The 25,634-nt window shown below is 41.7% G+C and overlaps 1 protein-coding gene and 1 long non-coding RNA gene across 2 annotated transcripts in view; one reads left to right on the forward strand and one right to left on the reverse strand.

Annotated features, from left to right (window-relative positions):
• Window positions 1-145: 145 nt before the first annotated feature.
• The window catches only part of LOC111250784 (bone morphogenetic protein 7-like), a 52,182-nt gene continuing 26,693 nt past the window's right edge, over window positions 146-25,634 (reverse strand). Inside the window, exons 3-6 of the mRNA XM_022806538.2 lie at window positions 20,936-21,159; window positions 10,505-10,814; window positions 7,145-7,368; window positions 146-4,242 (exon numbers count right to left, since the gene is read on the reverse strand). Coding sequence (XP_022662273.1) covers window positions 4,024-4,242; window positions 7,145-7,368; window positions 10,505-10,814; window positions 20,936-21,159 — 977 coding nt within the window. The 3' untranslated portion in view covers window positions 146-4,023. The remainder of the gene's footprint in view (window positions 4,243-7,144; window positions 7,369-10,504; window positions 10,815-20,935; window positions 21,160-25,634) is intronic.
• The window catches only part of LOC147758286 (uncharacterized), a 33,772-nt gene continuing 22,400 nt past the window's right edge, over window positions 14,263-25,634 (forward strand). The window contains exons 1-2 of the long non-coding RNA XR_015320607.1: window positions 14,263-15,052; window positions 22,136-22,340. This is a non-coding gene — a long non-coding RNA (uncharacterized LOC147758286). The remainder of the gene's footprint in view (window positions 15,053-22,135; window positions 22,341-25,634) is intronic.

Genomic DNA, 25,634 nt, shown 5'->3' on the forward strand with positions numbered 1-25,634 from the left:
TTGACGGGTATGCAGGAATATGATCATTTTATAACCTGATTTAGAGATTAAATTGGATATTCTTCTAATTATTAGATTAATCCTTAATAGAATTATGCATTGCACAGTTATTAGCTAAAATAAAAGACAAGACACTGTCGGAACATATTTTTCATTCCTGTAGAGTCGGAATGCTTACTATTTTATGTAGATTATTAAGCGAGATTGTTGGTGCATGATACGTATTGTATATTTTTACAGACTTGTTGAAGCTACTAAGAAGGACTTTGTTTAGGCGCATTTGAAAATGATAAATGTGCGCGCCAGAAGCGTCTGTCTTTAGCTGAGTTAGTTTTCCGCAAATAAAGCTTGATTACTTTCTCGTTGAAACCTGACTATGCTGAAATTGCTATTATTGTTATTTATCCGTTCACTATTGCAAGCTCAGCTCGCTAGCCAGCATGTGGACAGACCTCCTGTTCCGTACACGTGAATCATATAAGGTTAGAAGTAAAAGCCAATTATATACTTATCATAATAAAATAAAAAGCTTTTCCTTTTATTGTTCAGTGAGGGAAACTGAGGTTGTTTGCCTTATGCTGTGTGACTTGTCAATTATCTTGAAAATCTGCATATCTAAACAGCAGAAGCTTCCGTAAGTTCTAATAGACTGGCTAATATCAAAGTCACATAAAATATAACCTACAAAAACTTCATTATCTCAGCATGTGCATGAGCAAAGCACATACACGCATAAGGTACCTTTACGCAAGATTTTTAATGCGCCTGCACACGTTTTTAACATTTCTCTGCTCTTGCACATCATGTTAGAAGCAGTTTGGCATTCTCTAAGAAGTAAAAAAAAAACGGTTCTGACCCACGATTTCAAATAGACCAACGATAGATTTCGTATAGAATGCAAATATTTAATTGGTATCATTATGATCCTGTGTTAAGAACCTTTGAATATCGAAAGTAATGAATGCGCATCAATGATATATTATGCAAAACTAAAGGATTTATGAAGTCTATGAACGTCGGATGCAAAGTTTATATCGTGCAAAACAAAGCGTTATATTATACTCTGGCACTGAAATTACAAAAGTGGAGCTGAACTGGAAGGAACCGAATACTTTGTCACCATCCTTACTGTAACCCTAAACGAACGAATTAACAGGTTATTCGCTCATTGACGAAAAGAACACACCAGACTTTACAGTTTTGACATCGGGTTGTTTGTTCTCGTTATAACACGTAATGGCTAGTTATTATCTTTCAACAACTATTTCGTTATTTCCTCTGTTTGAAATCATTGTCACATGATAGTATCAATAATTTTTAATATTATACTTATACGTATTGTCGTGCTATTACTAATCTTATGTATATATATATATATATATATATATATCTATATAATATTAGTAATTATGTTTTCAAAGAAAAAGTACGGCGGGGCACTACGCAATATCTGCACTTCTGTTTCGACGTTAACCTCCTTTGCCCCTTGGAGAAGAAACTGGGCCCTAGCAATACGTCATTACCGGCAACCGGCTGTTGACCATTCGCCGTTCAGCCATCTAGTTTAGCCAAGTGTCTACTGAACCGGTTGCCTGGGGAATCTGTCAGTGCTCCTAAACTTGGAAACAGGCAACGTTGACTGATCTCAAATGAAATTAGCTCCAAATTTTCCGCCTTGACTGATTAATCCTGTAGTCTTTGCTATTTTAGCTGTCTCTATTAGGTAACAATGTAGGTGTTTTAGAATTAGCTAACTTTTTTTTTCCATAGATGATCTCGTAGATGGTAATCTGATACAGAAGGACCAATATTTTTACAGACACTCTTTTTGTTTTCCAATATAAAATCAAGCTCTTTTCTATCGTATGCTTTCGCAAAATCTAGGAGTCAGCAGGTTGCTAACTGTTCACTCCGGTGACTAAATTGAACTTCTTCCATGTTGCCACAATTCTATAGGCGCATTTTTATGACTTCCATAATATGTCGTCCTAAGCGGTATAGTTTTGTTATGAGGAGTACCATATGAACTCCGTTTGTCGTTTACAATCAACCATCAAGAGCTATACGTCAGAAGATCTTAGGTCCATAAGAATATGACGGAAGGCGTCGAGCAGCAGAACGGTAACATTTAAACTTTTTTTTCTTACACAGAAAAGCGCATTGCGGAATCTAGCCTACGACAAATAACATATGATCCAAATATTTTAGAGATTATCACCGTCACCAATAGTATTTAGGGACACAGAGCGAAATTTTTGTAGCTTTTTGTAAGTTTCTGCTGCTGATTTTTTTTTTAATCTAAATACATTTCACTGTTTTGTGACAGACTATCATTTACCAATCTTTTCACTTCGTGCGGTCGCTAACCATGTGTAGTTCCCAGTATCTATTCCTTTACATGCCGATATCTTTTCTTACTCTCATAAACAAAAGAACTTCCACTCTGCGCGTCTCTGAGAACTCACACGATTTTTATAGGAATTAAACAGCAATTACCGATCGGCATTTTATTTAGTGAGTGTTTTTTTTCATTTCAATTATTGTACAATACAACAGAATTCACTGCATCTTATTTCAATGGTAATCAAAGATAGGGCTGACTCGGTGACTAGCAGGGTGACCTTGTGGTTGATTCTAGGATTTGGCCTTCCGTCAAGTCAAGGGTTTTTCTAGGATCGTTATCCTACATGTTATTCCTCAGATTGCCAGATATTAACACACATCCGATCCGGTCAGCTAAGCTACCGCCCCATAAGGCCAGGACTGCTTGTCACTGCTTCATTAGTTGCCGTTACCCCACGGACATTGACTGACTGACTGACTGTACGGGAGACATTTCTATAATCGTACTATGTCTCTTTTTATTTCAACGATTGCTGCATGGTTATTCATTAATACTGTACAATATGAGTGTTTTTGTTTGAAACCGTTGAAATTGTCCATTGTACAGTGTGCATTTTTTGAAATATTTGGTGAGAGGTGTTTCTCTTGAGGACCTACGTGTTTGCTCCCTTTTGCTTTTCGAAAGGACTAAGAATTCTAGGTTTTTCCCAGGTCTCTTGGGTTTTACCTAGACAACACGCATATACCTCCTTTAAACATGACTATGTCATTATAATTATATAAGTAGTCATGAGATGTATTGTACTAGGTTTATTTTATTTGTAAGGTACGCTTTCTCAACATTAGGTTGCGCACATATCATTTACAAGTGGTCCTTCATTCGACTAGAAGCAAAAAAAGTTCATACTTGCGGAGATCATGCTTATGCCTTCCACTCTAGTAGGAAAAAACAGAGTAGCGTTTCTGAGAATTTCAAGTTCAGATCTTGCTGTTGATGCTGGAAGTGCACCTCCCTTCAGGGATAGCACAGAAGGCTGAAGCAGGTTAGTGAGCTCAAAACAAGACTCTATGTTTCTACTGCCCGCAACTAATCCCATAGGTTAGACTGACCCATTGGAGCTTACGGGGCTGCTAAGCTGCGTGATAAGATGAGCCGTCAACGAAACGAGTTGCAAAGGAATGTTTTATCTCCTCCTGGGACAACAATTGCTACTGACGATTTGATGGCTTCTAACGATAGACCCAGTTATCGTACTTGTCTTTAGGTCAACGGTCCTTCTACATTTACTGTAAGACAGCAGCGCAGCCCACGAGGGCACACTGTATTTCATGGAAGTGTTGTATTTTGCACTTCTATTACATGTTGGTATTTCCGGCATCAGTTTTGTTTTCTACTTTTGCCGTTGTCTAAAGACAGCCACGGTGACAAGTAAGAGCCGAAGGCTCACACGGTGTTCAATAGCATCATTTCAATTATGCTTGTATCAAGTTATCCGTTTAGGTACGCTCAATACACTCGTCGAAGCCTCTATTTCAGATAGATCATTTCCGCCATATTTAATCTGCTTCTAGAGACAATTCGATGCCTCGAACGTGTTGATAAGTATATAGTTCGCTATTTTCATTACAGATCCTTTTTAGTTCTCTTTTCTCGTCCATTTGCGATACATTAGTGTCTCGCTAGTGGCACCCACAGCTAGCTGCTACCATATCGTTGTATTGCTTCAGGATTACGTTTTCGCTATCGTCATAGTACAGAAGGCTGATGGAATACAGTTTATTGGGCACGCAGCATGGTTTACCAACACCCTCGCTGAGGCCAAGTTCGTTGACGATACTTTGAACCGTGGCGTGATTTGTCGGCCATTGATTTTGCCCCAGAGGGAACGAGCACGACCCCTAAAAAGAGAAAAATAGGAACACACCAAAATCGCAATGGGTAATTAAAAGGTTAAGTTTACAAATAATTGATTACCTTTATTATTATTATTATTATTATTGTATGTATATCCTTCGACCGAGGACACATGTTTGTAGGAGCTCCATTTTTCTGCTGAGTGGGCACGACATGTGAATGCATATTAAATAGTCCTAATGCACGTTTTGTTATACCGGGCCGGGCAGACGCTTGCCAATGCATCGTCTTACAAGCAGCCTTACTCCTCCCCTTCCCATTGACATCACTTTTAGCGGCCATGAAGTTGCACCTCATCAGCCAATTCGATGCTGTGCCTTTTGTTACTGTACGTTATTACGTCTTTTTATGCTCATGTGCGTTCTTAATGCATCAATGATACATGTGTGTCATTGGTCGTCGTCGTTGTCCGTGTTCTCGTCACCAGAAAATCTTCTCTTTCGATCAACCTCACCTACTGGTATGATACGATCATCGGCCGCATCGATTATTATTATCACCGTATTACGCATTTATAGTTTGCATACTGGACCAGGGAGAGAGATAGAGAAAGAGAGAGAGAGAAAGAGCGAGTGAGATAGCGTAAGGAAGAACATTAGGCTATGTTTCCCTACTTTCGCAGCTGGTTTCTTCCCCGCACGATGAATACACTCGTCATACGGGCAAATCTCCACAACCCGCTACCCACAGATGAGATATATGTAAACCAACTTGTTATTTCTTTGGTAAATAGCAGCAGTAGTAGCTCGCTAACTCTGTCTCGGTAATAGACTAGAAATAGATCAGGGCGGAGTGGACGATCTTATTAATACATGGAGAACGTTCGATGTCGACGCGCGGTAAGATGTGCCACGTGAACTTTGGCTAGAAGGTGGATTCGCCGGATTGTCTAGGCTGTAATTTTAATATCTCAGGATGGTAATTGCCCACCGACAGTACCTTTGGTCCTAACGATACAATTTATGCAATCGTCGAATTAGGGCCATTTTATTTGCGGTCGGCTGGGCTACTCACAGCAGCAACGTCTTTGGCGTTCATAAACGCTTAAGCTGCACCGTCCAGGATAGTACCATTGAACTCGCCTACTTGTTTTCATCGTGGAGACCCCTTTCGCGCATGATTATCACTGTCCGCTATGCCTAATATAGGGAAACTGCGGCTGACCTTTTCTCCGTACGACTAGCCAACAAGGCAGCATAAGAGCTTCAGGTCTATGGAGCAAAATTCCCTTTGCGCGGTCATGACAACATCGGCAACAACGATGAATCTTCCGGTGGCCTTACCCCCCAAGCTTCTTCGATCGCAGGGGGGCATCGCTAACGTACTCGAAAAATACGCGCACAGCCTTTAAAAGTGCAGGGACAGTATTAAATGAAAAGACCTCTTGCTGATACCGCGAATTCTCTTCTTGTCATCGCAGCGCATCAGAGAACACAGGGGCCTATGTAGGTTTGTCAGTTTTTCTTGCTATGCGTGTTATGCGCTGTTAAAGAAATTTACTTGGATTCCAGCTACCTAATGCGGGATGTGAAGTAGTATCTGTAGATGATTAACTAAAGAAGCTTGGTTTGTTAGTCGAGAAAAGTGTGTGTGACTGAGACAAGCAGAGCAAAACTGGATGTAATAGGTCTCTGGTTGAAGTTATTGTAGCACAGCAAATGTTGACTTAAGCATGTTCCTTAGTAGACTACATTTATTTGCGTGCATTTTGACGGGCTGCAAGCATTGTGTCGTACAGTTTGTATATGAATGAGGAAGTGATGACCGGTTTTTTATCAACCAGTCACATAATAATAGTGCTCCTTTGTTTATAGGCTTGCGAGCGTGAGTAACATTGTCTCAGTAAATAGATAGTGAACAAATTGCTTTGTATGGATGAAAAAGACAAACTAAAACGACGCAGACCTATCCAGTGGTTATTTTTCGACAAAGAGTTTTTTTTTACAGACTAAATCGATACAACTACATCTCGCGTTGCTATGATAGAAGTATGTAGATGACAACGGTATGTGTGCGTTGCCCTGTCGGTCTTGACCGGTATGTCCTTTGATGCACTCCCAAAAAGCAGAAACAATGAATGAGGTAAAGTCCTGTTTAAGCTGTCAATTAGCATTCGTCATCAGTAGTCATTCCGCCAATTATAACATGCTGACAATTGGTCCGCAACGGTGATTAAACAGGAAGCAGATGTAATAGTCAGTTCAGCCTGACCTATTGCAACACGCTTGCGCCATTTAGTCAGGCTCAGGCATACCGATATTGATTCCTGCAATACTCAATCAATATTCAATATGTATCTGCGAAGTCATTATCTACTATAGGCGCGAATTTGTCGATTCTGTCTCATCCTTTCTTATGAGCTAGTTCTCTCTGTCTCGCTATTTCGACTAAATGGTTTCGGTCAGAACTCGCTGCCTATTTAATCTAAGCTGCAAAGATGAGGCCAAACAACTTGATACAAGTGAACGGTACTGGCGCACAGTATGGACGTGCCCATAATCTATGTTCGTGTGCTTTTGTGATAAAAAATTCACGTCTGGGACGGCACCGCCTAAGAGTAGTAAGTAATGCGCCGTTAAGCGATGCTCATTCAGTTCCGTATGCAGAATATTCGTAGTCGCATGGTTCACCCAGCGGTCACCTCATCGCTGGAGAAGACGGCTAGGTAAACAAGATAGACCAATATTAGTGCTTCAAAATACGTACAAGGCATGTGCAGGTATACATTATCTCTCGGCATTCAAAACATACCGCTCTGTATGCGGAGCCCCAAAAGGGAGCTTTGCTTTTTCTTTTTAACGCGAAAAATTCCGGTGAACTATTTGTTATTAGATGGAGTTTGTATATGTTTCCTTGCCAAGCTCTATTAGAAGAACGCATACGAACCTTGCAATAATAAGCTTGATAGCCTTTCGGTGAAATGATCCACGATGACCAACCAATTTTCTCGAAATCGACGTAGAGGTCATATCGCGCACAAGGCTCCTTCGAATCTTGATAATGAGAATGATGCCCTGACAAAGGATCGGTGCTGGTTGAGCCAATGACTTCATATTGGGCCGCTGGTGAAAGTGTAGGAACGGACCGACGAGAACGGCTTCGAGAGTCGCCTGCAATTTAACATCAGCGGTATAATATGTAATAGAATAATATATATATATACATGATGATCTTTGTCGTTTTTGCAGGTCCAACAGTTTTGACTTTGCTGCGGGGCTCGAGTCCTATTGGTGATATGACAAATTTAGCTGGTTTACAACCATTAGATCAAACGTGTCCATGATATACATATGAGTTTGTCTAATTCTTATATCGCTCAGTTGATCTGCTGAACTAAGTTACAATTGTTAATTCGGCATCTCAAAAACGTTTATCAAAACCAATCTATGTAAAGGCAAAGAATCGTTATAGCTCCGTTCTAGTAACGTAATTAGGTGAATAGAAGCTATCGACATCAGCTAAACATGCACTTAACTTATCACTGAATAGTATATGGTGCATAAATATGAACTATAGTAGACGCTAGGAAATACCATTCGTGACGACCTATAAAAAAAAAGTGTTGGGTCTGGCTAACTGGGACAATCGGGTCGTTATAAGCGTGTATTTACTGTAGCCATTCCAATAGTTATTTGTTTTCTGTTAAGTTATGTGCAGATAGCTAAACAATCTGCACGAAAAATACCTAATCTCGCTAGTCGAGATTCGCGTGAATGGTCTGTACACTTAGGTGCTTCACCGAGTTGAAGTTGAGACGAACTGATTGATTAGCTCCTTTCATTTTTTTTGTTTTTAAGCAAAAAAAAAGTTGAATAGCGAGTATTTAAGCTTCATAAAAAAAAAAAACTTAAAAATGCAGCTTTGTACTGGTTCGTGTTAAATTCACGCGGGAACTGGTGGTTGGAACGCGCACCAACCTATTTGTAATGTGCGGCCGTTGTTGATACCGAACTGGACAACAATTTGAAATAAGCTTAGGAACAGCAAGGATTCCATTGCGTCCTTTGACGGCTACAGTTGATACAAAAGTGCCAACATTGTGTAGGGAAAACGCTGTGTATTACCCGTTGCGGTAGAATGAAAGGAGCTTCCATCTCCCGACCGTATTATACGTGGTTGAATCGTAAGTAGATTGCTATGTTTGTCAATAAGCTGTTGTTATTCTGGTTATAAATTAGAAGTGTGATAGTCAATTATGGCAGATGAGGTCTATGGCGAGAACGAACGATTCCTCAAACGGTTATTCGTTCGAGTCTATTCAACCGCTCTTTTGTGCAGCACGTCATGCAGGATCTTTGTGGGATATATTTGCATTGGGACGGTCGAATCAAAGCGGGCGTCTGAAGTGTCGAATACGACCGACAGGACATAGACATTATTCAGTTGAATACTGCAGGCAACATCCTTAGCTGAGTTCAGAAAGAGCTTTTAAAAAACTAGAATTAATTCGATAAAAAGAAAATTTGTTATCAGTGGGTCACCATTACCAACGTACTACCTATTTCGCGATAAAGAATACTTTCAAAACTGACCAAATTTTCGTCTCCTGGACGCCATACATTTTGTTCTTATCGAAATCTAATGTGTAAAAACGTTTTTTTTTTTATTACATGCAGCTAGTGTATTTAGGGTCAGCGTGAGATTTTAGATAATGACCGCGACAGGGTAGGGCTATAAGGGCTAAAATTTACTTTATGCTACCATTCAAAGCAACAGGTCCCACGGAGAGGAAAGTATAAGGAAAATAAAATATAACAGTGTATTTGTCAAGGACAGAAAAATCTTTTACTTTTGTGGCCGAAAAGAGCTTACTATAGCTTATTCATTTCCAAGAAAATATCTATTAAGGTCATTTATGTTAGTAGTCCATACGATTTCATGTTTTGGTTCAAAGAAAGGCGTCATTTAATACGGCTGAAGGAGAAATGTTTTTCGGCTTAGAAAGCGTCATGATTACGGCTATATAAGTCCCTGCTTTCTATTATTTACTGCTGAGGTAGAAAAATCAGAGATGACGATTTGTCTACCCCATGTCTGCGTGAGACTTTCTTGTGCAGTCTGGAGAAGCTTTTCGAATAGCTCAGGTCCTAGCAAATCGATGAATTGTATTTCATTCGTGTCCGCTGTTCACTAGGGCCAAGTTGACTGTCATTCTAATATAAATAACTATCTATGGTAAGTTTCTGTGATCATTGGCAATGTTATGCATATGTCGAAAGCATTCTGCTGTTCGACCGTTAATGAAGTTTTTTTTCCAAATCAATTATATATACATTGTTGACAACAAAGGCACACTTTAATTTAAATTGATTTATAAACACGTTTGCTCTAAGCTGATTTGTTTTTTATAAGTTTTCTTAAGTTCTCTGTGATGGCATTCAGACTCCACTTCACCCTGGCCACTATGGTCCCCAGCGTGACCATGCAGTAGAATTTTTATCAATTCATCTTATCGACGATGGCGTTTGTTGCACAGTAAACAATTAGGATTTCTGCTTCCTGAATGACGTATAGGAAACAGAATGGTTGCTACCGAAATTATGGGAATAACGTATGTTTTCAGTTTGACTGTCCGACCATAAACGAATACTGTCTAGTTAAGTTCGTCCTCGTGTTGTTTGCACACAAGCTATTAAAAGTGTACATCTTTAGGGTTAATTTGTTATAAAGCACTTTGTCTAGGTACATGTAAATACCCCTGGACCTTTAGAACAGCTTAATTCCTCTCGCGTTTAGACACTTCATGAAGTATTTCTATGTGACATAATAGACTGTATTGGTTATAACTATTACAGCTGTTGAATTTTACCAATGCCCACCGTCGACTCTTTGATTCTTGTAGCTGCTGGCATGACTTCTGAACCATCGGCGAGAGTCGCGGCTGTTTGCCCTGTAGCTATTGCTTTTTATAGAACGTAACCTGAGTTCCGCTTAGAAATGGAGGACTAGCGAAAAATGAGGTGTTTTTTTTGCGAAAAAAAAACTTAACTGTTCCACATAACATGGTCCAAGAAGAAAACTCTAGAAATTTGTGCGAATTTATGACCTGTACACGTATGAAACCTTAATATCAGTAAAATTCGAAAAGAAGAAAGTGGCCTATGTAATCTTCATTCTTATATAGCCCAGCTTTCCCCTACACACACTCGAAGGCTTAATTATCATATATCACACTATTCTCATATAATATAATTATAATAATAGTAATTGTTATAACTAGATGGATAATGCGACTTATCGACTTACCGAGAGAATACGATTCGGTTGTATTACCATTGCTGCTCATTTCGTTTCGTTGACTTGATCGACCGTCATTACTGAAGACGACAAGTACAGGCTGTTTTGATACGGAACCAGAACTCGCTGAAGTGCTTCCACCAAACGAGGCCGAAGATTCGCCCGATGACGTCCTGAACGTCCCTATTTGTTTTCGAGCGAAGCGAAATTGCTGATCAGGCATGCGACGACCCTTCTGGGTTCGGACGGTGAGAAACAGACCGAGGTTAAGTGCCGGATTACGAAGCCAGTCATCCACTGCAGCCTTTACATAAAACACCTGCGGCAAAAGCAAAGGGAAAATAAAATTAGATGTCGTGTACATCGAATATACGTCAGAATAACCTTACACCCGTTATATGTTTGATGATTCGTTCAAGCGACCGCCCTTCTGCGCCAAAACGATAGAACCTGCTTCCAATATATGAATGAATGAATAATACATGGTACAACCGTATACACTCCAATTAAATTCTAACTAACGGCTTTAACCTTTGTTCTGTCAATCAATGTAATGCAGCGTTGTCTAGATATAGACAAGCAACAATCGTTACTGAAAGACAGCATGCGGCTATAATCTAATCGTTGACACATTTCAGCACCGCAAGGCAAAACGCTAAGGCAAACATGACAGCTATCTATCTTTTCTGCCCTTTTTTTTCGTCATAAGCCGATCGATCTATGGCCGAAATTAACCACTATATGGTTCTCTTTGAGGTTTACCTTATTCTTGCTGTTTTCGGATTTAAAGATTCAATAGTCTGTACGTGTTTTATCGAACATCGTTTTAAGTAAACAACCATCCAGCTAAAATGGATGGAAAAAGCTCGCAAAGGACTGCCCCTCTTGAGCATCGAGCTTCATTTAGACATCAATTCTGAAGCGAATTGTATTTTGCGTTGTATCGGTCATAATTGCATTTATGTCATATATTAATTTTACAGAATTACGTCTAAGAAGTGACGACGCTTTTTATTTCGTCCGTTGTTCAATCCCAGGTTGCACTATTTTTTGTAACATACAGTTTAAACGTATATCCAAGTCTATTAAAAGTTTGCTTGCGGCGCTGTTTTGCTACCCTGTTTTGCACTGTCATATATTTCTAGGAGACGATGGAAAGGTTTTGTTACAGATCCGGTGATAATTACATTGTTTTGCAAGCTGTAACAGCAATTGCTTGCCCTCTAGCCCACGGCAAACTTCTGTCCAAGATTTTCTACTCTTGTTGGCACCGTAGTTTGTGCTCCTTGTAGACCAAAGCCCAAAAAACCACCGAACATTTTTACACAATACTAGATGCTGGGTGTGGGCCTGACAGGTCTGTAGAACGAAAGTTTGTGGCTTCGCCGGATTCTTCTCTTTAAAAACCCTTTGTGATATTCGAGGTGGGGCGGTTGACATAGCTTTACGTGAGTCATCCAAGGAAGTGGTGTGGGCCTAGCTGACCGATGTAGCTTTAAAGGTGCGGGCTTTTCGTCTGTTAAGGAAACGAAACAGGACAAATGAAAGCTCCCAAAAGCCTTCAGTAAAAGTCTTCCTCTTTGGACCCATTTTGCTCGGACTCTCTTCTGGAACCATCGACTGACACACACAGCAGGTTCACCGACGTGGTGCTAGGGGCAAAAAGTGAACTGTGCAGTAAACAAAGACAGCAAATTGCGCTCGATTTGCACATTGCTTTGCTAAGATGCCGTTAAGAAAAGAGTAAAAGCTGGGCTGACTGAATTCGTGAACATTCTTAGCTACTGAAAAGCTGACCGGAGGCAGAAAACATCAGCTGGGGGAGCTATAATGGGGATAGAGAATATAGAAAAGCATTGGATAATGCTGCTACTGCTTCTGTTGGTACCGGGCCCTTTGAGGCCGTACGTCTTTTATGTTGGACCTATATCCAAGTACAAAAAAGCTTTTGCTTCCGAAAAGTGGACCTCCAATAGGAAAAGAAGCGAAAAAGAAAAATCATCCAAATGCAGGTCAGGTCGTCTCGTGTGTCCAATGGTTTTGACTGGTAAGGCAGGCGTCGATAAGAAATCCTAGGTAATCGATGGCGCCTTGTTTTGTTGTTCGTCGTTAAGCGCTTGCTTTTGCACCATTCATGGGCACATAAAAGTCCGTGCATTTACGCCTAAACAAAGGATGCAAGAAATGGGAGTTGAGTAAAGTAATGTAAGAGACTGCTAGGCTCAAAGGAAATAAAAAATAGATAAAAGAAAGGGTCCGTCGTTCAAGAACAGAAACGAGACGGTTCAGAAAAAACACAGCACCTACCCGCATGGCCTTGCACTCTGTTCTTATAAGACATTCTTTGTGCACTCGCAGCAGGTGAAATCAAGCGTTTGTTTGTTGTCTGACGAAAGAAAGCCGAACTGTGCGGTACCAACTGCCAAAATTGTACCAATTTTGAGCTCCTATCGTATTCTCCTCTTCGTCTCTTTCCCCCGTCTGTAGCTCCTTTTTACTTCCGCAAGAAAAACTTGTACCTTGCTCGCGGTCAATAGCTACTAGTGGCGCCAGTCGCGGGCGCGTTAATCGTGCAGACGGAAAATGAGGTCAGGCGGCTGTCCCGAGAATAGAACACTGGGAAACGTCAATGGTTTTTCGTGCGGTGGTCAAGAAATGGTGGAAAGGGAACATTGACTAACAGGACAACGATGCCGAAAAACAGTGGGAAAAGTTGCCGCGGTAGGAAAGAGTTTGATAAAGAATGATAGCATTACGAGTAGAAAAGCAGACGCTGTAGACAACTCGAGAAGCAACGAAGATCAGTCAGCCGCCTCTGGCAAAGTTATCTACCTACGGAGAGCTGAAGCAGTCAAAGAAGGTGAAGGAAAAAGGATAGAGTAGCAGTTGCCGCGACAGCCGGGAACGACGACGGCATTAGGGTCACAGTGAAACGCCGAAAAGTAGGCGAACGACTGGCAACCTAAGAATATGGAAAGGAAAAAGACGAATTTGGCAGCTTTGGCGGAGCGTTAGTTAGTCGAATATACCTAAAAACTACTACGAAGAGAAAGGGAATAAGTTGGAGCCTGAACTGAAAGGCAGTGAAAGGTTTTGTGACTGCTACCTGACTTGTGGACATAGGACACTGCGAAGTGAAGAAGACATCAGGGGAAAAGTAAGTGTTTACTCTAGATGCTGGTTGGCCTCTGCCGCTGCGTTACACGAGTCCTACTTAAACTAAGACATTTTTGCGGCAGAAAGCCGGCCAGCAGGCCTCGACTGCCTTTTTTGCCACGGATGCCCCGAAGGGACTACAACGTCCTGCAATCCCAAAGTTTTTGCCTGGTATTCAGTCTTAACTAGTTTCTCGCACGACATTGGAAAGTGCAAGCCAGCATCGTCTGGTTTATTGGTGGATCGATCGGCCTGCCTATTGGTTGGTCAGGTGCCGGTAGACACGAAGCAGAAATTGCCAGTTGCATAAACGGCTTAGCCAGGGCGAGCGCTTGCAAATTATAGTCGGCCCTGGACAACTTGCCTAAGTAAAAGGCCTGGCGAAACCGTACCGAAACGGTGCAATATTTGCACACATAACTGTGTACATTCGAGACGCTGCATAAAAAGAGATACAATGGGTTGGTGTCCGAGTGGAAATAGTGCGTGGCACTGTTGGAAGAATAGTGAAGAGCCGACTCACTAACCACTGGCCTGCTGTTGAGCCCTTTGCCCTCGAAAAGGCCGCCGAGTTCAATTATTCAGCACATTCATGTTGGCAACAAGTATGCGCACAGTCTGTAGCGATTTTCCCGTCTGCAACCCTGTCTACATAGATGTTAATGCCCTTGCTAACTGGTCATCAGAAAATGCCGTCCATTCACTTTGCATTAAATTCGCCAGCTCTGCTAGTTGTATATCTAACATATCTGTCTAAACCATGCCTTGATCACTTTAAACTAGTTCGTACTCTGTGATGCTTTAATCGCAGCTAACGACAGACCACTGTTTACCATAAGGACGCGTTGTCCACAACGTACTTTCAAATCGTCGGTCCGCCATCGAGTCTGGACAGATAGTGTAGCTCGTGCAATACTATAGCACCGAAACTAGCATTGGACAGATAGTTGTACACCCTCTGACAGACGAAACAAGACGAACAAGAGGACACGTGGCGAAGCACGCCTGGGCTACCTAAGCTAGACCCAGCCGCTCGACGATGATACGTATGCCAGTATCATGAATCTATCCATGGCAGTGTAGCTGTCGGCAGTTGGTCGAAGGGGCGGATAGACTAAACGTGCGCCCAGAGTAACATAGGCCGATATTTCACAAAACGCAGTGTCGGCTGCCGACTCAACGTCAACGCATTCGTTTTGGTTACTAGCTTGATCGCGTTCGGTCAACTTTACCAGCAGCATGTTATAACTATGTATTCTGCTATATTCTGGTTAAGGAATCTCTTGCTAGTGGCTGCTTTCTTGCTATGAAGCTTCTACCCGTCTGCCACTAATTAGGTGTAAGAAGACAAGTACGCAAGGCAGAGATCATGTAAGGCGGATTCTCCGGAGAGTGCAAAGGGTACGTTCTATTTTCGCTTCTATGATAAGAGCAGCAAGCTTAAAAAATGACTGTCGCCACATCACGCCCGACTGTCGACAAACCGTACTTCAGTACGATGGCTGAATAGTTTGTATGTCTTTGTAGACGCCTGCAACAACACCCCACTCTTTATTCTTAGCAGCATAAGTTATAGAAAAATTGTATCAAACTAAATAGTGTCAGCGACGCATGCCCAATTCTGGTGACAACCCCGAGATATTCGACAATACACAGGGTACTCTTTCGCATGTCCTTACCGTGTTGACCTGAATACCCGTACACATACAATTACCGTCTACTCATGTGAATAGATTTTGAATCAACAGTGGCCAGCCATAAGGCGCAAAGCTGTATTGCTAATTGGACATTTCATGGCAAAATGGGACCACTGGGGATGACATTTGCAGATAACGTCTTCCCTTCTCCACCTTCGCGAAAGCTAGATTTCTCCCGTCTGCATTCTGCATACCCCACAGAACAACCTTGTGGTCATTCTGGAATTGGTCTTGTTTTGTCCTGAGAATAGTGCTAGCTAACTTTTTTTTTCCTTTGGCTTGCCACTTTATTCTAAGAATGCAAGAGACGCATGTGTATACTTAGTTTTCGAAATGCATAACAATAAACATATTTAAAGCGTTCATATTGGCCGTGAGCACCAACGTCCATATGCTGTCAGAGTACTGGTAATTTATTCTCTAACCACTTCCGTGGTAAGCCAAGTCTAGTTCTAGTTTGTAATAAAAAAAACTCAGATGCAAGCTTGACGCAGTAAACAAGTCAAGAATGATATTCCGCCTAGCACCATTGAAGTTGACACCTTGCCTTCATTTGTTTTGGGGTAGAGGTCTGGATAATGACAAGGTCGAGTCCCCAGCCGCCTTTTTTGCCTGTTTTACGGAAAAAGGAAAAAGCGGTGTCTGTCAAATCAGGGGCGCTTTCCGGTTATTTTCGTAAATCAGCTTGAAATGATCGGAATACAGAACAAATAAAAGACGCAAACGAGAGACCCACTCGAGTTATAGCTACAGTCGTCGTCATAGAGGCAGCGACAAAAAAGACAATCCCATCTTTGGCAATGGTGGCAAATATTTTTCGATTGACATGAGCATCGTTTGGTCACGTTGGCAATCTTGTGAATCCGGCAGATAGGCGGCATTAAATTTTAACTTCAGATTGGGAAAGCAGAATGCAAGTGAGGTTACCCGCTCCGTTTTTTTTTGTCTAAGATAAAAAGAAAGGAAAAGGCAAGAACTAAGGAAGGATAACAGCCGGTGCAGTTTAAAGCTATCCGACTCGTCTCATGTGGTATCGGTATGTTTTAGCAAATCAGCAGAGAGTACAGAAATTCAAAAACGATAGAAATAAGAGTTGCAGAAAATAGCAAGCTTCATAACGCTAAACGTAATTGCTTATTTTTAATTGCGTAATTCATTATTTATTTATTATCTATTTTTACTTTAAATTTTATCTATTTATACATAGTTCGTAAAGTAACTCATATATGAGGTGCTACTATTTGATTACGTAACCGTTCATTTGAGACTAGCGCATCAATTTCATCCCATATGAGCGGCCATTTTCCAAACTTTGCTCTAGGATTCGCCTAACTTCTGTAGCCATTACCATGCTTTCCTGCTATATTTTGCGAATCGGGGGCAACACACGATGGCATTATATTCTTCAAGCGGGCAACGGTGGAAACAGACTTCCTTGAAAGCCGCGCGCCGGCTATGCAGTCTCGCCATGTCAACCATGATCACAAGCGCAATCCGACCTCTAATTTCTATTTAAGCTAGTCTTTTTGCTACTAAAGCAACTTGCACGAGGGCAAGATCTCTGTTGCTTTTCGTTCTTTCTGCGTTGACATTTTAGTACTTAGCTCATGCCTCGACATCTGTCGTCTGTCGTTATCATCGTTGACATCCGTCTGATTCAGTGACACCCTTGCTGACACGGATGAGGAATCAGATTTTTTCACGTCCATCTATGCCGTCTGACAGCATTGGCTATTGTTGTCTCAACATCAGTGATAGCAGCTGCCATCTAAACAGTAACTTGCCACTAACGAAGCCTATTAAAAACACCCTCACGCTTACCTATTGCTGGAAGCTATTATAAAGCCGGCCAGCCAAAACTCCGCTAGCTGGTCAAATCATGTGAGCTCACTTCTCTTTTAATAGTCGGTATGACGATCGTCATAGCCGTTGTTGCCGCTGGTAGTCGAAAAGCAGTTAGCTCGTAAAGTATCAAGTCGTCCACCATTCCAGCTAGCATTTGTGCGGCGAGCGCTTGGCCCTGAGCCTTCATATCCCCTCTCAGTACTAACGAAAACGTATGGACAGACCAAAGCGACTCAGAAATACACCGAGATCTTGCCAGTAGCAGTAGTCCAGTGTTGAATAGCGACGACAACAACCAGTCGCTACCGTTTTGTCCTTTGCTTCTTATTTGCGATCCTCTTTATTCGTCCACTGCCTTTGTCCACCCCTTACACCTCTTTATTTCTTTTTTCTCGCACTATTCCCTTCTTTTGCCATTTTTCCCTCATATATATATATATATAAAGAGGGAAAGTGAGAGCAAAAGAGAGAGAGAGAAATTGTTTTTGATATGCGTCGAAGGTTGCATAGTAGTTATTGCCATTATAAACTGATGTCGACCGGTGTCCTAGACATCGCCTTTGTGGCTGGCCAGCATGAGGGGCACGGGGAGGGGTATGGGGGAGCAAAAAATATACGTAGGGAAATAACAAGCCGGCTTTTTTTTTAGATATATATCATAGTTTGCAAACTAAGAGATGGACAAGCGAACAGGTCAGTGAAATCAACAATCTTAGCTTTTCTCGTCTTCAAGCGACGGAGGGCGACTCCAATGTGTGCAAGTATCCTCGGCGTGGCTCAGCCTACCGAGACAATTTAAGCCAACTTTCTCACAAGCCGACACCGCCGTCGAGTACAAGATAGCTTAACGTAAAGAATGGAATAAACTCATCGGAACACGAGGGCAAAGGCGAATGGGATGCGAAGCAACTGAACACCAGCAGGGATCTCCTCAGTAAGTGAAGTAGAAGGTTGGTTGATTTGACTCCAGTGGCGCTATTGGTCCTTACCTTCGGTGTAACCGGAACCTCGAAACACAGCAAAGTCCTATATTGCACGATCGTTTCCTGCTCTCCTATAGCCATCTAACAAGCGAAAGGTCTAAGCAGCGAAATAAGTAACGCGCTAGAGAGTCGAGCTATCCGTCGAGCGGCGGCGAGAACCGTTTCAGGGCCTTCCATTAGCTGGCCGATATGGTTATCTGAATAAGGCTACCGTAAGAAACAGTAACACCGGGAGTCCTGTCTGGGTACGAGACTGGGACGTAGCAAGGATAGGCGTCCGCCGTATGCCGATGCATTCTACCTTTGACCCAGCTGTATGGATAAGGTGGAGAAAAAAAGATTTGATAGCTTGTACAAGCGATAACAATAAAGAGTAAAGCGCACACTAAATACATTGAGGCTCTTTCTTGGCAAGTACCGAGGTCATTACTCATATTGCCTCGCTGGCGCTAGATCTTCTTTACGAGTGGCCATTTTATCCGTTTTGCGGCTTTAGTATGTTGCATCGCGTCTAATATAACGTTAGTTATAGGGGCGAGCCACTATTATTGGATACGGTGCGACTATCAATGGCTTGTTACACTGCGGTCGACATAATCGCATTTGCAGGTCAGTTGTTGGGCTCGGAAGTACACATTCGGTGAAACTATCTAATGGTGTCCTGTAATTTTTACGGGCAAACGTAAGACTCTAGTAGCGCACGTCAAATATGGAGGCTGTTACAGTGAAGCTGTTATAATTTACCATATGAAATGTTCAGACAAATAATCCTATGGCTGTTCTTAGCAGGTTGTTGAACGAGATGGCCTTAGGTCGCTGCGTCGGCAAAGGAAAGCTACGTACGTAGAAATCAACTCTCAAGCGAAATTTGTTGTTTAGTTTTTTGTATAGTTCGTTTAGGACAATTAACCTAGTAATTAGTTAGTGAATAGTTTGTAGCGAGATAATATGGGCCAACACATATGGGCTAAAACAAGGCCACAGTTGTGCGAATAATCAGTGCCTTTGAGTCAATCAACTATCAGATTAGTCTAAAGTTTATCGCTCGATATGATATTCTACCGATATAGACACGATGGTAGAGAGTCAAACAGGATCAACGACGCTCAAAAGATTTGTCGCAATTGTATAACTATAATACGGTCACTCTGATAGTTGGTAATCGTCAACTAAACGCTATGAAAACGCACTCAGAAGCCGCTAGGCAGGATTTATATACAACAATTTAACTCATTCGTTAACTCATGCAGACGCTAGACCCGCATATGATGATATTCGTCTGAAATTCGAAAACAATTCCGAAATTAGCGAAACAGAGCAAACTCTCCACGGGACTCACTCAGAAATCACTGCTATTGAACAAAACCTTTCATTCTGTTCGTCTGCCCTTAGTCAGTTAGCTGAAATCTCTTAAATTTTTCGCCATTAGAAAACACCTTTAAGGAGAGAAAGGTCATACAATGAGAATGACGATGATGATCCACCCAGCGACCTGCCCACTCGACCGAGTCCGACCTTCTATTAGCTGGAGTAACATCAGTTTATGAAATCAGGCTCAGAGACTGAGTATCGAGGAATTACTTAAGCAACAAATAGCCCTTTCTTCAACCTATACCGCCTCTCGTTCTTTATGTCGCCCACTGCCGACGCTGCGGCCACCATCGACACGGTCTCCACTGCAGCGCTAGTTCCCAACGAATCGTTCGTCCTGGCTCGCTTGCAACCCTGCCTGTGACATCGGGGGAGCCACGTGGACGGACCAAAAGTAGCGTCAAGTGTAGGCATACTAGCAGCAGCCTCGATGTGAATACTGAGCGCGGCTCTCTAATCTAGATTGTCCGCTAACTTTCTAAAACGACTTTGGAAGACAGAGGACTGCCCAACAGAGTTGCACTGACTGTATGGCTGGCTGCTTGTGCTGGTTAGATGGGTTGAGCGGCGGTCTCAGAGAACAAAAATGGGTCTCGACAAAAGAACTTCATAACGACCTCGATTGAGCGACGCTCGACGGGGTGGACTGAAAAGACTCAATGATCTTTGATTAGGAGATCTCCAGTCAAAGGGGTAAGAAGTGAGCCAAGCCTAGCGGACCGCTGGAATCGAAGCGTCTGAGTAGAGGCCGACAATGTAGAGGCTGATAGCCTAAGTAGGACAAAGACTTGAAAAAGTAATAGGCCACGCGGTGTAATTGAGGAGTAAAGCACAGCTGCGGCGACAACACTGTATTAAGAGAAATCATACTATAATATGATAAGAATCGAGGGCAAGACGTACGAATAGGCTCCTCCGCGCTTGGTACAAGCTCTGTACCAAACGTCCTTCACATCTTTTAAATAATCCCGTGCTTCCAGGCCATTATTGTGGTAGCTAGCGCTATAAGAATGTCGGCACATATTCGTTGGCGCTGCCTGGTAGTTTCGTTTCACCGTATATATGCCCACAGACGCGAGTCCTAAATGTATGACAGACAGCGCGACCTCTTCGCGAAGCGAGAAGACACATTATTGCCATAGCAAATTTAACGGAATATGATAAATTCTCGGTTTTTATGTTCGCTAATATTTTTGCTTCCACAGTTTGTCTGATCAGCGAAGCGGGGAAATGTGTTTCGAAGAGAAACACATTTTTCTGCTTCAAGAGCAGGTCGAAATTCACAGATTACGTATATTTTTATGTATCTGTACTTTTTATCTTCGCCTTCCGCGCAACCACTAACTGAGTCAAATTTATCAATCCGTAAAAGTCGCACGATTGATTACCTCCCAGCCAAGTCCGTCATAGCCGATCCTCCGAACGTCAAGCAGACGATTTCCTTCTTCTTGGTCAGGAGTTTGACCTGGCATTACTTGGTAGGCCCGAACTTCGAGGAGTCCTTTGAACTTTCGATTCTTTGGTCGCAGCTTGTAAATGTGGAATTGAGCTTGCAGAAGTTCTTCAAGAGGGTCCGCACGGGATAAGTTGAAATAGAATCGCAGAGCAGTTGCTGGAACAATTAGGAAATAATGACAATGTTAACAAATAGTCATATGTGAAAAACTTCATATTAGAGCAACTACATGAATTGTTTCAACACAGCTAAGATCTACAATACATGGTTGGTGTACTCCATTGCGGTATATCTTTTTATGTATGTTTTTTGGTTATGCTGGAGTTTTATATCCACTAGTACACTCGGACTTTACAGAGGTGAATCTTACATGGAATAGAATAAACAGGGTGGATCAGCTTAATTCGTAGTCAAGCCTTAAGTAACGTCTAACGACTCGAATGCGGTACAAGCCATGAAAAATATTCCTGCGCGGTTGATTGCAGCACAGGTTTGTTCCTAAAACATTTTTGTCTCTTGGTTTTGTCCTATTTAGATCTTTTGTGTTCAGTATAAGCAGTGTTTAGCATTAGCTCCATGTTAATTGCCTGAGGCTGTGCGGTCAGCCTGACATGACGTAACTATCCTTGTAGTGAAGGGTCTAGGAATTACCCCGAAACGTGATTCTGATCTCTACATGAAGTAGATAATTACGTTAGCTCAATTAGTACTAGTCTTATCCTTAGATGTGTTCTAATTAAAGATTTCGCATTGCGTATATTTTTATACGAGTATTCACGAAGGTCTTCCTTTTGATAAAATTCTACGTTGCTTAGAAGTTTGGCGGTTTTATATTGGCGCTGTCGAACGCTAGAGTTTATGGATTTACAGATTAAAAGTTACCCCACGAACCTATGCCGGCCCGACTCGACGAACAACGGAATTGCAGGTGACCCGAACCAACACACTAAATTTTTTCACGGTTGTTTATATACACTCGAATGATGTTGCTTCTGCGAAAATTGACACAGAGAACTACTGCTAATGTTACCATTATTTAAACTGCTAAAATGTCGTCAACGTATCAGTCACCTGTCTCTGTTAATGCGTTAAAAGTGATTTTCACTAACAACAACGACAGTGTTTATTACAGATACAAACAGCGCAAACAATAATAAGCGGTGCGATAAAACCTCACACACAAATGGAGCTACTTCAATTCACAGGGCAGCAGCAGGAGATAGACGCGATCTGGTCGCTGCCCTTAGGCTTCATCTGAATTACGTAGCCCTTGTCATCCTTCCATTTCGTGTCACCGACATTCTTTTGGCCGGCGGCACCTGCTAAGGACTCGTTCGGTGAGCTTAGGTAACTTGCTATGGTTGAAGATATTCCAACATCGTCTCGCTCTGTGTGTCTATTATTTTCGGAGCTCGAAACAAATAAAAAGATCGATGATCTCGAAGAAATCCCTTCTCGCACAAGTGCCTCGTCACGTCGGAAAATGTATGGACCCTAGTTATTAGTCAGTATTTATTTTGTGTTTATCTATCTTTTGTTTTTGTTGCCTAAAAACAAATATGATCAGTAGTTTCCTTATGCTACTTATTTTTTTTTTTTTTTTTTTAGTTTATGCTTAGGATGCGCATCATTGCCTTGTCGTTCGCTTAAGCAATCTGTGGGTGTGTCAATAACGTATTTACCGTAACAAGTTCGATACCCCATTTACCTACTCATGTTATGCATAGTTATTATGTGTCATATGTATTTATAAATATATAAAAGCTAATGTTTTATACAGTAATGGCACAGAAGGTAAAATATGATTTGAGAACATTCTGACTTAAAACCAGTTGGAATCGACGGTGATATTGACCGTAATTGGATGCGATTCGGTCCCTAAACTGAAACCGTTTCGCTAGGGCCTATTTCTCATGTATACGTTGCCTAATTGAAGCAGGAAGTCAGACAGAGAGGCCCATACATAAAAACTCCATGCGTCTATCTGTTGTCGTTATAATTCTGTAGAGGAAATCTCTTTTTCATAGAGAGAAAAAAAGAAATTGCAAACTAAATGCAAAGGATTATCCCATCCATTCGCTTCGATTTAGGAAGACAGCCACCTGCAGCAGTCACCAGATGCAGAACAACTCCGTAAAGACCGGAAAGCCGACTCTGGTAAACATACAGGAAGACTCCTTAAAAGATACGAGTTGATTTATAATTATACTAATGATCCACGGCGTTCGATGTACCCGATAGACACTTTCATATTCGAATATAATTAACACATATCGGCGATTTTTGTCTTGCGATAGTTGCGCAGAACCGGACATCTGTTTAAAGTACATATAGAACACAAAATTGCACGTGAAGAGAACCTATACCGTGCTCTGTTGACCACAGCATCTGGGTTTCTGTTACTTGTCATTGGTTCTACCCACCTGTCTCTTACAGGTGTTCCACAGACTTTCATGTAATTTTTTTTTGTAGTAATTTCACCAAGAAGAAACGATGGGAGCTCTTCCTATAGGCTAAGGTGGTCCACGACCTACTGTCTTCAACTCTATCACCCCTTGAAATCTCTTTGAACAGCACAAACCTTAAAAACGATGCAAATTTATTTAGACTTATTTTTTACTCGGTATACTGAAAATCTATTTTAGTGTTTCCCTAAAAACGAAGCACGTGTTTGTTTTAATTGATCCCCTATTTGGGGGTTTAAACACCTACGCAGTGTGACACACTCTCACATTGGTAGTTTTCAGCTAACACAAGTCCATTGCGTTGCTGTAGTACATCATTATTTTCGTCGGCACGCCCTCCGTGGACGAAAGCGAAAGCGGCAGGGGAAATGCATTTGCTTAACGTTCCGTTCTGACCGCTGCTGGTCCCCTCGAAGCGATTCAGGTTGAAAGCCTCGCTTGGGAGAGGAAGCGAGATTGCGCCATTAACTGAAGTGAAATGTACATTTCTTTATCTAGCAACCTCGCGCCGACGCCCGCCGGTCCCCTAACTGACTTTTACATGACCAGACTTGGTCTTTTGCAGAAAAAAAAGAAAACAAAAACACAACGCTAGAAACAGCCGCGTACGTCTCTATATATTTCTTACTTGCTAGTCGTTTATGAGGCAAATTTCCACGAACAGTTCTCACATCGGCAACAACGCTCGTCGCAAAATCAAATTCCCGCTGTCTTAACCACTAGCTTGCTCTATTTCAAGTAAATCATATTTGAGCGATTCTTCTAAAGACAAACCTTGCTGACGTTCCACCGTGGCACAATCTGGTTGGGCAGGTTCAAAATACAGGGGGCTATATTATGGGCATTTCGTCCTTCTAACCTCTGAGTGGTTTTAGGTGTATCTCTGATCGTAATGGTTTCGTTTGCTTTTCTTGTAAAAACACGCTATTTCGACTATTACTAAGCGGAATCGACTTGCAATCGCGATCAGGCCTGCCGTTATTCAATGACAGTAGGACACGAGCCATCCGCCAAATTCGGGTCGGACGTATTGAATGATTATAACGCAAGCGCCAAATAAGCAAGCCAAATTATAGATTAACGGTACATCAGACACACGATCGACATTAGTTAGCAGTATCTCTATATGTATTGAAACTAAGATGCGACTGATTCTTGAAATACTATTATTTTACAGAAAAGAAGAATGGAAAGAAATAAAAATACGTCGTATGCTTGTCTATCTGCATATATGTATATGAGCACCTCTACCATTAGTCATTATGGAATAGATCAACCGTATATACTGTAGTGATATAAAAATCAAATATTAATATAATTATCTCTAAATATCATAGAGATGCTGTAAAATTAGTACTGAGTTTACGAACGTCCAGACATGAATGCAGGTTATAAACCTATCCAAAAAATTGAGAATAACTTCTCAAGTTGATGTTTTTCCTCGTATACTGCATCCGCGTATACGTTTAGTTGAATCATTCAAAACGCCACTCACGTCATACGGAATCAAGCGTACCCTGTGATTATTATCATCACACACTATGTAAGCGTACGGATACATTTTGTAAATGTTAATGTTGTTGCTGTTTTTATTGCTGATCTGATAATTTCGACGCCTTCACTCAATCAACGTTCACGAGAGATCGTACAGATCTTGCACAAAATGATAACAAACGTGTCGCTGCGCCTGTCGACCGTACAAATATGATATAAGCTGAATTTAATTACGCACCTTCCATTCCCTTACGCTGCCTCTAGTCGACCAGCATCGCACAGCGATATGACGAAGAAGATTTAAGCTGTAGGACGCTGGGACCATATCGAAGCGTCGAAGGATGGATGGGCCTATTTGTGAGGATCTGTAGGAAACCTGAGCCAAGCGGCTTTTATAAGCCAAGAAGCTTGCAAACAAATCTACAAAGTTAGCTCCGGTAAAGTCACAGGCTTTACTACAGACCTAGCTTGTAGGCTAGCAAATTTAGTACGCATGCATACAGAAGGTACAGTTGGGACGCTGTTACTGCTGCAAATGAACCAGTAGGATCGTTTTTTCTTCCGAGAAAAAGCAAAAACAGCCTACGCAGTTTATTATATAGAGGTCGCGTGCTCGTATACATTTCGAAAAGTGGATATTTTTCGTGGCGCAGGCACGAATGAATACAATCA

This window comes from Varroa destructor, unplaced genomic scaffold (genome assembly GCF_002443255.2).
Source record: "Varroa destructor unplaced genomic scaffold, Vdes_3.0 BEIS01000001.1, whole genome shotgun sequence".
In the NCBI taxonomy this organism is placed as follows: domain Eukaryota; kingdom Metazoa; phylum Arthropoda; class Arachnida; order Mesostigmata; family Varroidae; genus Varroa; species Varroa destructor.